Below are 16,969 nucleotides of genomic sequence, written 5' to 3'. Positions count from 1 at the left end.
TGAAACGAAAGAGACGCGTTCGACTTTATTCGAACAAAAACGAGTACAGCGATTTAATAATTATTTGTCTTGTACTTCGTTCAGATTGTAATTCATATCGACTGTTCAACGGATGGAAAGATTATTTTTTAATTAAATTTTTATACGGATAAGAATTATACTCTTTTCTAGTTCCACTCGTGGTTAGTCAGGGTTTGACAGAACTTGATGAATTTTACTACTGTCGAAAATTCAATTTATTAAGTTTCTTGGTAGAATGATAAGAGTGCTTCGGATTCGTCTTCTTGAGAATGCTTACAAAATATTTCAACAATTACACGGGGCCCATTTTACCGTGCACGACAAAAACCGTACCGGCGAAGGGTCGAACACGGATCATCTCTCGCGGAGATGCGACATCGATTACCAATTCAAACCGGATAGTTTATTTTCGAATAAGTTAAAATTCACGAGACTCTTAAGCAAACGAAGTAACAGCGCGAGAAGTTATTTTATACCCGAACGAAATTTATACTTTCATTTACACTTCCCTCGTGGATACGACTCGCGAGATGCGATTGCGTTCCTCCTCTGTAAATGCATAGAATCGTGCACTTTTTCCCGCACAAATCTCTCAAGGTACGACGTACTTCGTGCATATTTTACCGACCAATTTATTAAGGTACGATCTTTAATAAATATATATATATATATATATATATAAATATACGTCTACGTATATACACGTCCCTCGAGATACATCCACCGGCTTCTTTTTATCGTCACTGTGGAACATCGTCATTGATCGCAGATTACGATGCCTTTACCCGAGTTTCCTCGCGTTTTTCTCAATGGCTTCGAAAAAGGTTCCCCGTGAATAAAAGACGGCGCTGACGACGGCATGAATGCGCCGTTCGTTCTAATAATTAATCAAAACGCGACCAAACACGGAGAGCTCGGAGGACTCGTCCATCTCGGGGAATCCGTAAAGATTCGCAAACTCTCGGGGAACGAGAAAAAATTAATGTCGTCTCGTGGTAGCCTCGTTACGCGCGTCGATTGTACCAGCAAAGGGAACGACTTGGACCGAGGAAACGAATCCGGGTACGAAATATCATCCATCGTGACTAATTATCCGATTGGATAATTCGTTATCTCGTGGTGGTGTTACGAAGCGTGTTACGCGATCCATTGATACGATTAACGTCGTCGTTGCTTATCGCTGCTGTTTGTACGTTTCTCCAGACACTGGAAATAAAATCGAGAGAACGAAATCGAAATCGAAAGGTTTCCGCCACGTCGTCGTCCAATCGCGCTTTGTCTTAATCCTCTCGAAGTCGTACCTAATCCAGACTCGGAATTGACTCTCGTGGAAGCGTATACTCCAAACTTAGTCGATTTAATATCGGATGACACTATTCGCGGACGCGCTTGGCGTGTCGTCGAGCTTAGACGAGTAACTAAGTAATAAGTAAAAATGTATTCTTCAAAATTTATCGTACAAACTAAGAATTTATTAAAAATTTGTTCCTCGAAGAAACACCAGTAGTAGGAAATCTATACCTAAAATTCGATGCTCTCTTCAGAAAATAGAACAGAAAAGAATTCGTTAATGGGGATGAAACTTCATTTTTCCGAAAATATACAAATCAAATTGTACATTTCGACGTTCATGTATTTTTCAAAGAAATTCGACATCGGTGAAACGATTATCGATCTTTCCAATTTCTTTCGATCTCTTTTCCTCCGTTCTTTATTTTTTCTCTCGATCTCTGTTCGTTGCAATTGTATTGAAATCGCAGATCTCGATTACAAAATCGCTTCGGTGTGTTCCTTTTCTAGATTCGGTCTCGCTTTCAACCCTCGTCGCTATAAATTTTTTACAAAGCTAGGAGCTCGGTCAATTCCACGTCGGATTGTTTGCGCACACGGTAACTGTTCATAACGAACCGAGCGAGCAAACAACCTCTAAACCCGTGTACCTAACTGGAACGTGTTTGTTTGATTCCAGTGTGCCACTTGCTGCGCAGCGGAGTCGCGGCGATTTTTGGCCCGCAGAGCGCTCACACCGCCTCGCATGTGCAGAGCATTTGCGACACCATGGAGATTCCGCATCTGGAGACACGCTGGGACTATCGGCTCAGAAGGCAGAGCTGCCTCGTCAACCTCTATCCGCACCCCACAACCCTCTCCAAGGTACGTATAAACTTTTGGAGCAATATGCTCGTCGAGACGTTATTTCGGATAACGCCACGCGAGCTCGTGCGACACTCTGCGACACACGGTGTGATTATACTATCTCCCTACAAAATCGATACAACAGAGGAGTACTCGTTCATGGAAAAAATTCGCCAATATGCGGCAATGCTTTCTCAATCTTTGAGTCACGACACGTACCAGCGAGTGTTAATATATTCTCAGAATTTGATCACAGTTTGGATCGTTTTCGCCGAATGTACGAGTAATTTTTTTTTTTAATTACACATGGCTTCGTTGTGTTCGATGCAATTATTCGTTTCGTGACAAAGGGAAACGTGTGCGAACGTGGATTGAGAGTGTGGGAATTTGTTAAATTATGTCTAGTACGGATAGTATTAAATTCGGATTTAGTTCTGAGAGCGTAACTAAGCTTTCGATCTCGTGTTCGGAATAAGGAGAAGTTATCAGGGATGAGAAAACATTGGAGAGCGAACGAGCGATGTCAGGATTCAAAATTTCTGTAAAACTAGTATCATTGTGGAATATTTTGCGAGCGTGTAGTTGGACTTTAATCGATCCTTCATCAGAGATACGCGACATTGTTCCAATTATACAAGAATCTCTTAATTTTCCTAATCTGTGCCCATATTTTCTCTCTTAACGCACCGCGCTCTAAGTTCTAATAGTTGCTCCAAAAATCTCAATCCCACCAAATGGTATCCATTGTAAATTAAATACACACTACTTACCTAGACACGCGTTCTGCAATCTCCTCCATCACTCGTGGTACAATATTTTCCATCGCTGTATTTCTGGTTCTACGAAAGAAAGCTCCCCCAATCCGGAGAGAAACTTGGTTTCCAAGCGAAAGGGACTTTTTCGTCTTCCGGTTACGCGTTCTGGATGCTGGTTCGCCCGGTAAGTCAGAAGTTATAACAAAAGAACGGAGAAGTTCCCGAATTCCTCTTAATAAACGGAAAGTTCCCGAGCGCAAAGTGGCTGAAAGCGACGCCGCGGCCGCGTTCCCGGTTTAACGAGACTTCCGTCCTCGTAGTCGCGGAATTCCCGCGCACTCGCCGCCTAAAGCTGCGTTTATACAGGAGCAACATCGAGGAACATTTTCTCGATGTTTCGTGTTCCTCGAAAAACTCGTTCCCCGTCGAATATCGTCGAATGTCGCCGTTTATTGTCCGTTTCCACTGGAATCGGTAAAGATCGAGACAGAAATAGAAAATTAACGCCAACGGAAGCAAATGATGCTCCAATGTGCACAGTTTGTTGCACGGTTCGGAAATGCATCTCCGTTTGCATCCACGCGGATAGAAGTATGCGCAAAAATATCCGTACCAGTGACGCGGAGTGCTAAATTTTGAAAATTTTCATTCGTTGATAGATCATCGTGCTCTGAGAAGGTATTCTCGCTCCAAATCCTTGAAAAACGCGTCTTTGTTGGAGCTATATTTTTCCAAACGATTAACAAGGTATCTCGAGTTTCGGTCGACATCGAGGCGACGAGATTCGTCGAGGGAAGATTTTTTTCAAAGAAGACGTAGCATCGACGAAATGTTCCTCGGTGTTGCTTCGGTGTAGACGCAGCTTTATATTCGTCGTTCACCGTGTGTGCAACATTTCCTTCGTCGACTTCTCTATTAGTATTCGCCAGTCGAGGGCGTACTTATTTCCGCGGGGATCCCCATCCGCTCGTGTCCTCGTGAATCCATGAACTTCGGGACGAGGTTGGAGGGTGTATCGACGCTCGGGAAAGTTGTAAGAGGTCATTAGCGATATTAGAGGAAAATTTCAAACCCGTCGACGGAGACGTTCCACAACGTAGCAGCTTTCGTAACTTCGGCATGTTTTCGCGTGGAACGGGACCTGTCGGAGAACGACGTAAACGAAATTAATACCGCAGACCTTAACATGTGACGTGGAACCGATGCGTTTTCGAACTGTGGCGAGAAACACGGGGGAACATCGTGATTCGTTTCCATTGCTCCGAAAACCGTGTACGCGAGGTTTCCCGTACAGAGGGTACGTTTTGCCTCCAAGTTGCTACTTCGATTTCGTTTTTTTCGAAGATGAAGGATCGAACGTGTCCCGAATCTATGAAACTTCGGTCAAGCTATTTTATAATGTAGCTCGAAAGAGTAGAAGCATCCAGAAACGCGTGTATTTAATTATCGAAAAACATTATACAAGCGACGCGATGAATCGAAAAGATTCTTATACACGTTCGAAGCGAAAGTTATCGTGCGAGAGGTCTGTTAATTAATGGGAAAGAATATTGCAAAATAGAACGAGTAGAAACAATTGCGTTCGAGATAAAAATATCTCAATTAGAAGTTTGAGGAGATAGGAATTCTTGAACCACCCTTCGAAACAAAGTATTTACTCCGTGACTGCTCTTTGGAGTCTCCGAACGATTAGCTCCGTTTGAAAAGAATAAGCAACTGTCCTTGATTTCCACCTGCAATCAATGCACCGCTGTTACGTCCTCCGCAAGATGGGAACTAATTCCAAACATTCTTATTTCTCTTTGAAACCCGACCGCGAAACGACGGTAAATCATTTTTTCGAGAGAATATTTTATATTTTTTCGAGAGAAATAGCCAATTTTTAAGGTTTGCGGACCGGTGGGGTGGACGAACCATCCAATTTGTTAGCGCCTCCAGGAGCAATACCGGTGAAATGATGAGCTAACTAATGCTTTTGCCGGTAGCGTTGAAACCAAAGCTGAAAATACTCGCCGTAGGTTGAAATAAATCTCCCAGTGAAACACGAATCGCCAGCGGGGATTCAAGCGTTGACGTTGTTCCGTCGTGGCCAATGAAACCGAAACCGGATGTTTTAAATTTGAAACACGGCTAACAGAGAACGCAGAGAGGAGAGGGGATGGCCCGATAATAAAGTTAATTACGTGTACGTCAATCGCGCGAGTCTAGTTCGCGATTCTAACGACGAGAATTAACAAGTCGATGGAATATTATAATTTCGGTTAAAAAGGTTAATTTTCCATTAGGAAATTTATTTACGTCAAAATATAATATATCTACGGTGTCTATAATATATTCGAGTCGATACGGTGTTCGATTGCTCCCGTAATTGTTTAATACGAGCAATTGTTCGTGTTTGTCGTTAATTTTGTTCCTCCGTTGGAAACCATCGCTTTACTTTTCGCGATCCTTTCTTCGTTCGTTTCCTCGATGACTTAGCGATTCGGTAGTCATTACATGTATACGTATGAATTAATCACGTCCGATGATTACATCAATAACACGTATACTCTTTAACGATTTTTGTTACTCGTTAATCGTGTTCGCTGACCGCTCGATGATCGTAATCGTCAATCATTACCTGGATAGCACGGTGTGTTCGCGGTCGCTGATCGTCAATCACGTCGCGTTTCGTTTTAATAACGTGCTCTATGTAAAATTCAATCGCTAAGATTGGGAAGGATCTAACTTCGAAGCCTCTTTACGGTACGAGCGTGTGGCGGCGCCACACTTATTAATTGCATTTTGGAGCTTTCGAATAAAAAATGCGACTTTTAAGCGTATTGTATAAATTATAAGAATTGAAAAAATGTTAAATTAATGTACCAAATAGACAATTATTAGTTTCCATGCTTTGGAACGTTACGAAACACGTTTTTACTTTGATTCCCGATAGAAATCAATTTGTATAAGATACTTAATCATTTTTAATGCATAAATAAGATGCACATTGTTCGATTAATATTGAGAACATGCGTAAATGTTAGTAACAATCGCGGAAATGAACAAACATTCACCGAAATCGGTCGCCTTTGCAAATTTCGTCATATCTTGATGTTTATTTATCATAATTATTAACAACCATCGTAGGACCATAGTTTAAACAATTCTTAACAATGTTCCTAGTATGAATAATAGCTTAAAAGCCATAAATTTCTTGAAATATTCGCTTAAATCGAACAAATAAAGAAAGTCGAAGTAATGGTAAGTCACCTTCTCGAGGGTATAAATAGAACCGCCGGCTGCCGAAAATTTCATTCGCCCGGGAGCCTCCGCGGCGGACGGAGCTCCTGCTCTGGGGGACCTGGACCCGAGGCGGAAGGAGCTTCTCCTCTGGGGGACCTGGAGCCTCCGGGGCAGGGTGTCCCGAGGCGGAAGCAGCTCCTCCTCTGGGGGACCTGGACCCTCCGGGGAAGGGTGGCCCGACGCGGACCCGCGGCGGACGGAGCTCCTTCTCTGGGGGGACCTGGACCCTACGGGACAGGGCAGACCGTCGCGGAGAGGGGCCGTACCGCGGCGTACTCGCGGAGGTCGGATGGCGGATCTGCGCCGATCAGCGCAGAGGAAGTCTGTGGGAAGGTAGATCGATGTAACTCTAATATATTTCAATAAATTGAATAAGTAAAGAATAATTAGAATTTTTTCTTTTATGACTTTATTTCCACTCCCTCTACTCTAAGAAATTTTTTCGAAAAATTCTCAGAAATGACGTCATTTTCGCGAAATTTCAAAAATTCTCAGAAATGACGTCATTTCCAAGAAGTGGCACGATAGGAATACCTCCTCGCACCTCATGTTCTCCTGATACCAAAGTCTCGAAAATTGTGAAAAATTCCAGTTAAAGTACAGAAATTCGTTTAAAATTCGCGCCTCGGGGAAATTCTTGGAAATGACGTCATTTCCAAGAAGTGGCACGATTGGAATACCTCCTCGCACTTCATGTTCTCCTGATACCAAAGTCTCGAAAACTGTGAAAAATTCCAGTTAAAGTACAGAAATTCGTTTAAAATTCGCGCCTAGAGGAAATTCTTGGAAATGACGTCATTTCCAAGAAGTGGCACGATTGGAATACCTCCTCGCACTTCATGTTCTCCTGATACCAAAGTCTCGAAAACTGTGAAAAATTCCAGTTAAAGTACAGAAATTCGTTTAAAATTCGCGCCTAGAGGAAATTCTTGGAAATGACGTCATTTCCAAGAAGTGGCACGATTGGAATACCTCCTCGCACATCATGTTCTCCTGATACCAAAGTCTGAATTTCGGTCAAACATTTTGGAATATTACTGAACTTTGCAAAAATTATCGCCGATTTCGGGACTTTGGTATCAGGAGAACATGATGTGCGAGGAGGTATTCCAATCGTGCCACTTCTTGGAAATGACGTCATTTCCAAGAATTTCCCCGAGGCGCGAATTTTAAACGAATTTCTGTACTGTTTTCGAGACTTTGGTATCAGGAGAACATGACGTGCGAGGAGGTATTCTTATCGTGCCACTTCTTGGAAATGACGTCATTTCTGAGAATTATCGGAATTTCGCAGAAATGACGTCATTTCTGAGAATTTTTTGAAAAATTTTAACAAAGTTAGAAATTCTTGCAGTAGAGGAAGTGGAAATAAAGTCAGAAATGGAAGAGCGGCGGTACGGCCCCTCTTCGTGTCGCGCCACCCTGGCCGAAGGGTCCGGGTCCCCCAGAGTGGGAGCTCCGTCCGCCGCGAGTACGACTCGGGCCACCCTGGTCCGGAGGGTCCGGGTCCTCCACAGGAGGAGCTCCGCCCGCCGGGAGTACGCCGCGGGTCCACCCTTCTCCGCGGCGCGCCACCCTGGCCCTGGGGGTCGAGGTCCCCCAAGGGAGGAGCTCCGTCCGCCGCGGAGGCTCCCGGGCGAATGAAATTTTCGGCAGCCGGCGGTTCTATTTATACCCTCGAGAAGGTGACTTACCATTACTTCGACTTTCTTTATTTGTTCGATTTAAGCGAATATTTCAAGAAATTTATGGCTTTTAAGCTATTATTCATACTAGGAACATTGTTAAGAATTGTTTAAACTATGGTCCTACGATGGTTGTTAATAATTATGATAAATAAACATCAAGATATGACGAAATCTGCAAAGGCGACCGATTTCGGTGAATGTTTGTTCATTTCCGTGATTGTTATTAACGTTTACGCATGTCCCCAATATTAATCGAACAATGTGCATTTTATTTATGCACTACAAATGATTAAGTAACTTATAGAAATTGATTTTGATCGAGATTCGAAGTAAAAACGTGTTTCGTAACGTTCCAAAGCATGGAAACTAATAATTGTCTATTTGGTACATTAATTTAACATTTATTTAATTCTGATAATTATACAATACGCCTAGAAGTTGTATTCTTTACTTAAAAGCCCTGAAATTTAATTAATCGCTTTTCTACATAGAAAAATCATCGTGATAATCACCTGCGAATCGATAATCGATATATGTAGCTTTGACAATGTCGGTTGAACCTCAATAAAAAATTTCTTCGCGAACAAAGAATATATGAAGATATTGATGGGTTTTAAGCCATTATTTATACCAGGACATTGTTAACAATTGTTTAAACTAGTGTTCCACGACGGTTTTTAACGATTATGATAAATAAACGTCAAGGTATTGCGAAATCTGCGAATGCGAACGATTTCGGTGAATGGTTATTCATTTCCGCGATTGTTACTAACATTTATGCATGTTTCCAATATTAATCGAACAATGTGCATCTTATTTATGCATTAAAAATGATAATGTAACTGATAGAAATTGATTTAGATCGAGATTTAAAGTAAAACGTGTTTCGGAAAGTTTTAAAGCTTGGACAGTTACAATTGTTTATTAGATACATTAATTTTACATTTGTTCAATTCTTATAATTTACACGATACACGTAGAAGTAGTATTTTTTACCTAAAAGCGTCGAAATCCAATTAATCACTTTTCTAAGTCGAAAAATCATCAATCGATATATCTTGCCTTGACAGTGCTGGGTGGAACTCAATGGAAACAATGAAATACATGCTATGGCGCACGAAGAATACTTCAACGAAATGATATTTTAAATCATTATTTATACCAGATCATTATTAATAATGGTTTAAAGTATGGTCCTATGACAGTTGTCATTTATCATGATAAATAAATATCATGTTATTCTGAAATCTGTAAAGGCGAATGATTTCAGTGATTCTTTGTTCCTCTACGCGATTGTTATTAACATTTACGCATGATTCGAACATTTATGTTACAATATGCACTTTATTTTTGCATTAAAAATGATTGATTTGCCTAAAGCGATTACTTTTGATCATGCTTCGAAGTAAAAAGATGTTTCTTAAAGTTTTAAAACATGGAAAGGAATAATTGTCTATTAGATATATCAGGGTAACATTTGATTAATACTTGAAGAATCGAAATGAATACTTCCTCGGCGACAATGTTCTCCCCATACCAAAGTTTGAAATTCGGGCATAAATTTTATAAAATGTTCGATTGTGAGACCCTTGGTATCAGAAATGACGTCAAATTCCAAGAATCTCCGCGAATTGAAATTTAGCGCGATTTTCGAACGAATTTCGGAACTTTTGCTAGATTTTTCGCTCATTTTGGGTTTTCGTATCAGGAGAACACGATAGTCGAGGACGTATAGTTTTAAGCAGTTTTAGCAGTGCGATAGGATCCGGTTAAGGAAATGGAAACAAATAATGGGCAAAAATAAAATTTCCGTCGTCAATCAAATTGATTTTATTTCAATACATCAATTCTTCGGAGATACAATTGCATTCCTTCGATCCATTAGCATATTCGTACATTTATACTCATTACAAAAATATTGTTCCTTAAAGTACTCTACTTGTTCTTATACCGTAACAATTATTATTCTAAATTCGCAGCCAATTAGCTCGGTACTAACCACGACGAATAATTATTGTTCGTCGGAAGTAATACCGATTACCAGGTCTCACCACGCGGAGGTTGCTGCGAGCGGAGACCCGGAGAGAGATAGATGGAATCAAAGTTCCATCGATCTCCCTCGATACGCGGTACAAACGAATTTACTAAACTCCAGAGATAGAAGGAAACAATGTTCCTTCGATCTCCTCGTTTAGTTCTGCCGAGCAATTACATTATGGAAAAATTAGGCAAAATTGGGAAAGACGCGACACGAACCGTGCAGTTGGTCCTACTAGGTCTATCCCGTTTCCCCTCCGTGGTTCCGATTACAGAGAAAACGAACGACGCCTACCACTCCCCTAGAGGAGTGCCCCGTTTCTCCATCTTTACGACGAGAGGGTCTTATTTCGGAGGCTTTCGCAGGGACCGGCAAAAATGCCTGCTCCTGTGCTCGCAACATGCCCCCTCTGGAAGCGGACACACCGGAAGAGACGGCGATAGACCGTTCGGACTACTTACACGGCCGGCCACTTGCTTGTACAAGAAGCAGTGGTGACCGGACCGAGGAACGACGAAGCGAGCAAAATTAAGCTAAAGATTGGATAATTGCTTGGCAGATCACACCCTTAAAACTAACTTATTCTAACTGCAGAGATAGAAGGAATCAAAGTTCCTTCGATCTCCTGGTTTAGTTCTGCCGAGCAATTACATTATGGAAAAATTAGGCAAAATTGGGAAATACGCGACGCGAACCGTAGAGTTGTTCCTACTAGGTCGGTCCCGTTTCCCCTCAGTGGGCCAGATTCTCAAGGATATGCGCGACGCCGTCCACTCCTCTAGAGGAGTGCCCCGTTTCTCCCAACTCCGCAGCCAGGAGCCACGCAGAGCGTGGACCTGACTCACGGAGGATGACGAAGAGAGGGTCTTATGATGGATCAAGGGCTTCCGCAGGGACCGGTGCGAACACCTGCCCCTGTGTTCGCAGCATATACTCTCTCAAAGCGGACGCACCAGAAGAGACGGCGATCGAGCGTTCGGTCCACCTCCACGGCCGGTCACTTGCTTATGCAACAAGCAGAGGTGGCCGGACTGAGATACGAGCAAGCGAGCAAAAAGAAGCTAAAGATTGGATAATTGCTCGGCAGATCACAGATATTCGTACATGGTGGCCTTAGAACTAACTTAGTCTAAGCTTAACTAAAGATCCTACGAGTTAGGAGTTCTCCTAAAGATCCCCGGATGCGACGAGAAAAACCTAAGAGAAACCTAAAGTCAAGACATGATAGAAAATAGAAATGAAGTTGGTTAGTGGAAAAAAATATATATTTAAAAACAAGTAGAAATTAAAATCAGAGAACAAATAAAATAAATTAAACAAAGTAAAAAAAAAAAAAGAAAGCATTAAGGGACTGGTCGCCAGTACTGACCACCCCCTACCAGGGGTCAGTACCGGTTACCAAGAGTGGGGGGGCCCCCTTCCAGGTACCTAAAATCGACACAGCGAGAGATCCGTCCACCTCGGAGGCTCCCTTTGAAGTGAAATTTTCGTTAACCGTGGGCTCCTTATATACCCACATCAAGGTTACTTCCCTCACTCCGATCGTCTTTGTTCGAGGTCACTTAATCACTTACCGTTACTTCGAATGTCATTGTTCGATTTAATCGAATATTTCAACAAATTTATGACTTTTAAGCCATTATTTATACTAGGACATTGTTAATAATTGTTTCAACTATGGTCCTACGACGATTGTTAATAATTGTGATAAATAAACATCAAGATTTTGCAAAATCTGCGAAGGCGAACGGTTTCGGTGAATGTTTGTTCATTTCCGCGATTGTTATTAATATTTACGCATATTCCCAATATTAATCGAACAATGTGCATTTTATTTATGCACTACAAATGATTAAGTAACTTATAGAAATTGATTTTGATCGAGATTCGCAGTAAAAAGTGTTTCGTAAAGTTTTAAATCATGGAAAGTAACAATTGTTCATTAAATACATCAATTTAACATTTGTTTAATTTTTATAATTTACACAATACGCGTAGAAGTTGCATTTTTTACTTGAAAGCGCCGAAATTCAATTAATTGCTTTTTTAGATAGAAAAATCTTCGCGATGAACACTTGTGAATCGATAATCGATACGTATAGCCTTGACAATGTCGGTTGGACCTCAATGACAACAATTCCATTGCGAACAAAGAATATTTAATCGAAATGATATTTTAAGCTATTATTTATACTAGGACATTGTTAATAATTATTTCATCGACGGTCCTACGACGATTGTTAATAATTATGATAAATAAACATCGAGATATTGCAAACTCTGCGAAGGCGAACGGTTTCGTTGAATGATTTTTCCTTTCCGCGATTGTTATTAATATTTATGCATGTTCCCAATATTGATCGAACAATGTGCATCTTATTTATGTATTGCAATTAATTAAGAAACTTATAGAAATTGATTTTGATCGAGACTCGATGTTAAAACGTGTTTCGTAAAGTTTTTAAGCATGGAAAGTAACAATTGTTCATTAAATGCATTAAGTTAACATTTGTTTAATTCTTATAATTTACACAATACGCGTAGAAGTTGTGTTTTTTACATAAAAGTGCCGAAATTCAATTAATCGCTTTTTTAGATAGAAAAATCATCGCGATGAAGACTTGTGAATCGATAATCGATACCTGTAGCCTTGACAATGTCGGTTGGACATCAATGACAACAATTCCTTTGCGAGCAAAGAATATTTCAACGAAATGATATTTTAAGCCATTATTTTTACTAGGACATTGTTAATAATTTTCTAAAGTATGGTCCTACGACGGTTGTTAATAAATATGATAAATAAACATCGAGATTTTGCGAAATCTGCGAAGGCGAACGGTTTCGTTGAATGTTTGTTCATTTCCGCGATTGTTATTAATATTTACGCATATTCCCAATATTAATCGAACAATGTGCATTTTATTTATGCACTACAAATGATTAAGTAACTTATAGAAATTGATTTTGATCGAGATTCGCAGTAAAAAGTGTTTCGTAAAGTTTTAAATCATGGAAAGTAACAATTGTTCATTAAATACATTAATTTAACATTTGTTTAATTTTTATAATTTTCACAATACGCGTAGAAGTTGCATTTTTTACTTGAAAGCGCCGAAATTCAATTAATTGCTTTTTTAGATAGAAAAATCTTCGTGATGAACACTTGTGAATCGATAATCGATACGTATAGCCTTGACAATGTCGGTTGGACCTCAATGACAACAATTCCATTGCGAACAAAGAATATTTAATCGAAATGATATTTTAAGCTATTATTTATACTAGGACATTGTTAATAATTATTTCATCGACGGTCCTACGACGATTGTTAATAATTATGATAAATAAACATCGAGATATTGCAAACTCTGTGAAGGCGAACGGTTTCCTTGAATGTTTGTTCATTTCCGCGATTGTTATTAACATTTACGCATGTCCCCAATATTAATCGAACAATGTGCATCTTATTTATGCATTAAAAATGATTAAGTATCTTATACGAATTGATTTCGATCGAGAATCAAAGTGAAAACGTGTTTCGTAACGTTCCAAAGCATGGAAAGTAATAATTGTCTATTTGGTACATTAATTTAACATTTATTCAATTCTTATAATTTACACAATACGCATAAGAGTCGCATTTTTTTATTGGAAAGCGCCGAAATTCAATTAATCGCTTTTTTAGATTGAAAAATCTTTGTGATGACCACTTGTGGATCGATAATCGATATTCGTATTCTTGACAATGTCGGTTGGAGCACAATGAATAATTCCATCGTGAACAAAGAATATTTCAACGAAATAATATTTTTAGTCATTATTTATACTAGGACATTATTAATAATTGTTTAAACTACGGTCCTATAATGGTTGTTAATAATTATGATAAAGAAACGACAAGAAATTTCGAAATCTCCGAAGACGTACTGTCTTATACGCCGGGACATTGGAAGATCGGTAAGTGATCGTATTTATACCGATCGTAGCAGGTACGGAAACTTGCGGGAAACGGTTGGTGGTTAGTTTCTCTCTGGTGGCAAGCGTGAGTAGCGTCGCCACAAGCGCAACCGAGAACTTTTCGTAGGGAGAAGGTGTTTTAAGTATAGGGACAAAAGGGACGAATGAAAATTCTCCGAAGAGAGTCCACCGTTCGATGTCATTCCGCTCGATTACGGCCAGGGATCGTTCGTCTTTGACGATCGCTCGTCTTCGAGCTGACTCGATTAAAACTTCGAGAAGCGGAGTCACCCGCGCAAGAAAGCGATCTCGATCGCGCGATAAAAGTTTAATGAGCATCTGACGACGAAACGTCTGACCATGGATCATAGGTGCGCGACGAAGGGAGCGACAGGAATCGATGTCGCCTCGTTGATCGCCAAGTCGTGATTTCGTCGGCGAGGAATCGAGAAAGTTATCGGTTGAAAAATCAACGCCGGTTCGAGATCCCGTCGTCGATCAATTCTCTTCTATTTCGGTATCGGATAACATCGAAATCCCTCGAGAGAGCAACCCGATCGACGATTAACGACTCGAGGCGTTGCTTCGTAACGAGTACGAACGTATCGACGACCGTTTCCTCGGAGATTCTATATCTGTTGACACTCGAACAGCGCGAAGAGCTATAAACTTGTTTAGATCTCTGTGGAAAATTTCAGTTCAGAGCGACACGAAACAAATTTCTTTCCAAGTCAACGTGCATCACGATTCGCACCTTTTGTCTGAGTATTTAAACAAATGTTTGTCGCGTCTCCTCGAGTCGATCGTCAAAAGTAAACTCGATTTTGAAGCCCGTTGAGAAACTCACGAGTTAAAGGCTGGAGTACCCATAGGAGAGACGACTTCGGTTTGCAACGACACGAATAAATTGTTCCCCGAGCCAAGTTGCGTTACAGCTCCTCGAGCTCTAGTCAATCGTCAAAAGTAAACTCGACTTGGCAGCCCATTGAGAGACTGGCGAGTTAAAGGTTGGAATGCTCAAATTAAAAAGCGTCCATTACTTGAGCGTTGCGCGGCCAATCGAAGCGATTGCGACCTTTTCGCATCTCGGTGGCGCTCGAGGGGACGTCGGTGGACCGTCGCGAGCCAATAAATGATGATTTCCGGTTCCGCGGGCCGACTTTGAAGAACGTCGATCAAAGAGGTCGGAGCGACACAGCGTCACAAAGAGCGCACAAATTACCGCGTCGGAGTAAGAATTTCAATTATAGTCTAAACGCACACGAGGAAATTGAATTCTAGCCGTGGAGTTTAGACGCCACCGGGTTCCATATCACGGCAACGATAGTGCCGAATTCCTCGAATGCCGCACGTCGAAATGCTTCAAGTCGCGCGCTGTCGCCGATAAAGGGACATATTGCGATCGGCCGGAAATAACGATCGCGGTATTAATCTCTGGTCCTCCTCCTCCTCTTGCTGCTCGCCCCTCGATCCTCAAAAATCGACTACGTTGAATCTCGTAGGAGGTCGTACGAAATCTATCGCATGAATTTCCTTTCATCCATCCGGGGGGAGAGAATTTCCTTGGTCGTTCGTACGTCCGTGGATCAATCGATCGGATAAATAACGCGCGCTCGAATATGATCGCACGAGGAAACGTATCCAGGGTACCTTTTATTTCCTTATTCTCCGATACGTGAGAATACTCGAACTTGGAAATATATATCTAAATATATTATACGTAATTTTTTTTTCAAAATTCATTGCAGTCAAATTTGGAACGAACGACGCGATTAATTTATCGATGGTGTTGCGGCAACTAGGCCAACCGGTTGGTACACTTTCGAGAAGCTTAGAGCTCGCAGAGGAGTTCAACAAGGGAAAACGCGACTCTTTTAACCACTTTGTTACGATGTGTATGCAGCAGGAAAAATAATTAGAAAAGTTTCTCGCATCTGAATGAGCTCCAGAGAAAATTGACGACCCTTGTTGAACTCCTCTCGTAAGTTCTCCAACGATGCACCGCACTATAATGCGATCGATTTATTTTTTTCGCGACGGAATTAAAAGTGATCACTCCTAAATAAATTTGAATGAAATATTCGAATAAAAATTTCCTCGACGAACGCGAACAATCCGTTTTAACGATCCGTCACCTCGTGCAGTGGAGATTCAAATCGATCTCGATGTTCGACGAGGACAAAGATCTCAATGAAAGGGTTTTAATTAAAGATTCGAGAATTTACTCGACGAATTACTTTCAACGTATAAAAACGATCGGGTAACAAATAGTGACGCTGCTGTCGCGGAACGAGGGCTTAGTTTTCCGCTGATTGTTAGTCTTACATTAATGTACGCGTGCGAGTTGGAGAGGAATGAACGAAGATGTACGTTTGGAGAAAAGGGCCGTTGAAAGCGACAAACACAAGGGGGCGTCCAAGAGACCGTTGTGTACCGTAGCTACGCCCTTTTGTCGTATTGTTCCTAATTTGTTATTAACCCGTTCACCGAGAAAGTCAACTCGTCGTTTGGACTCCGTATCTTCCGTTACTTTACAAATCCCTGTACTCAATTGTCTCGGAATATTCGTATTGGTATAATTTACGTCGCATTCAAGTTATTGGTCTTCAATTTCAAACTTGAATATTTATAATCGGAGAATCGTTCGATGTATTCTTCGTTGTTACTGTAAAATGTTAAATCATCGCTTGAATTTTAGTCGAACGATTCATTCTGTGCGTAATATTCTAATCTTCATTCAACGAGTCGCCGATGAAAAGTTCCCTATCTTCTATTCGTTGTTCGAAACGTTTATTTGGATAAAAATTTTGACTATCTCCGAGCTCGAGTATCTAGAATTAACGTCGATGTTTTCTTGTAATTCGTAAGTCGAGTGTTGCTTACCAAGCTTTCGTACCAGCTACAACAAGAGTCCTCGAGTCAAGAATATTCTTCAGAGTTCTTCAACGAGTTTCTTCGCAACTACAATGGTTAAGTCCTCGATTTTCGAGCGCGAGTGCTTCGTAACGAGTTAATTCACCGTTAACGTAAACAAACACGTGCTCCTTTTCGACGAGAGGAATTGATCCGGACCCGTATGTCTCTTC

At 41.0% G+C, this 16,969-nt stretch overlaps 1 protein-coding gene across 3 annotated transcripts in view; it reads left to right on the top strand.

Moving 5' to 3' along the window:
- Nucleotides 1–16,969, top strand: part of Kair1d (Kainate-type ionotropic glutamate receptor subunit 1D) — a 218,437-nt gene that overhangs the window by 73,094 nt on the left and 128,374 nt on the right. For all 3 annotated transcript variants that reach the window (XM_076322320.1, XM_076322319.1, XM_076322317.1), the window contains exon 3: nucleotides 1,991–2,175. In XM_076322320.1, coding sequence (XP_076178435.1) covers nucleotides 1,991–2,175 — 185 coding nt within the window. The remainder of the gene's footprint in view (nucleotides 1–1,990; nucleotides 2,176–16,969) is intronic.

Source organism: Ptiloglossa arizonensis, chromosome 10 (genome assembly GCF_051014685.1).
Source record: "Ptiloglossa arizonensis isolate GNS036 chromosome 10, iyPtiAriz1_principal, whole genome shotgun sequence".
In the NCBI taxonomy this organism is placed as follows: Eukaryota; Metazoa; Arthropoda; class Insecta; order Hymenoptera; family Colletidae; genus Ptiloglossa; species Ptiloglossa arizonensis.
Note: the sequence above shows the minus strand (reverse complement) of the source record. Positions and strands in the feature narration are given on the sequence as shown.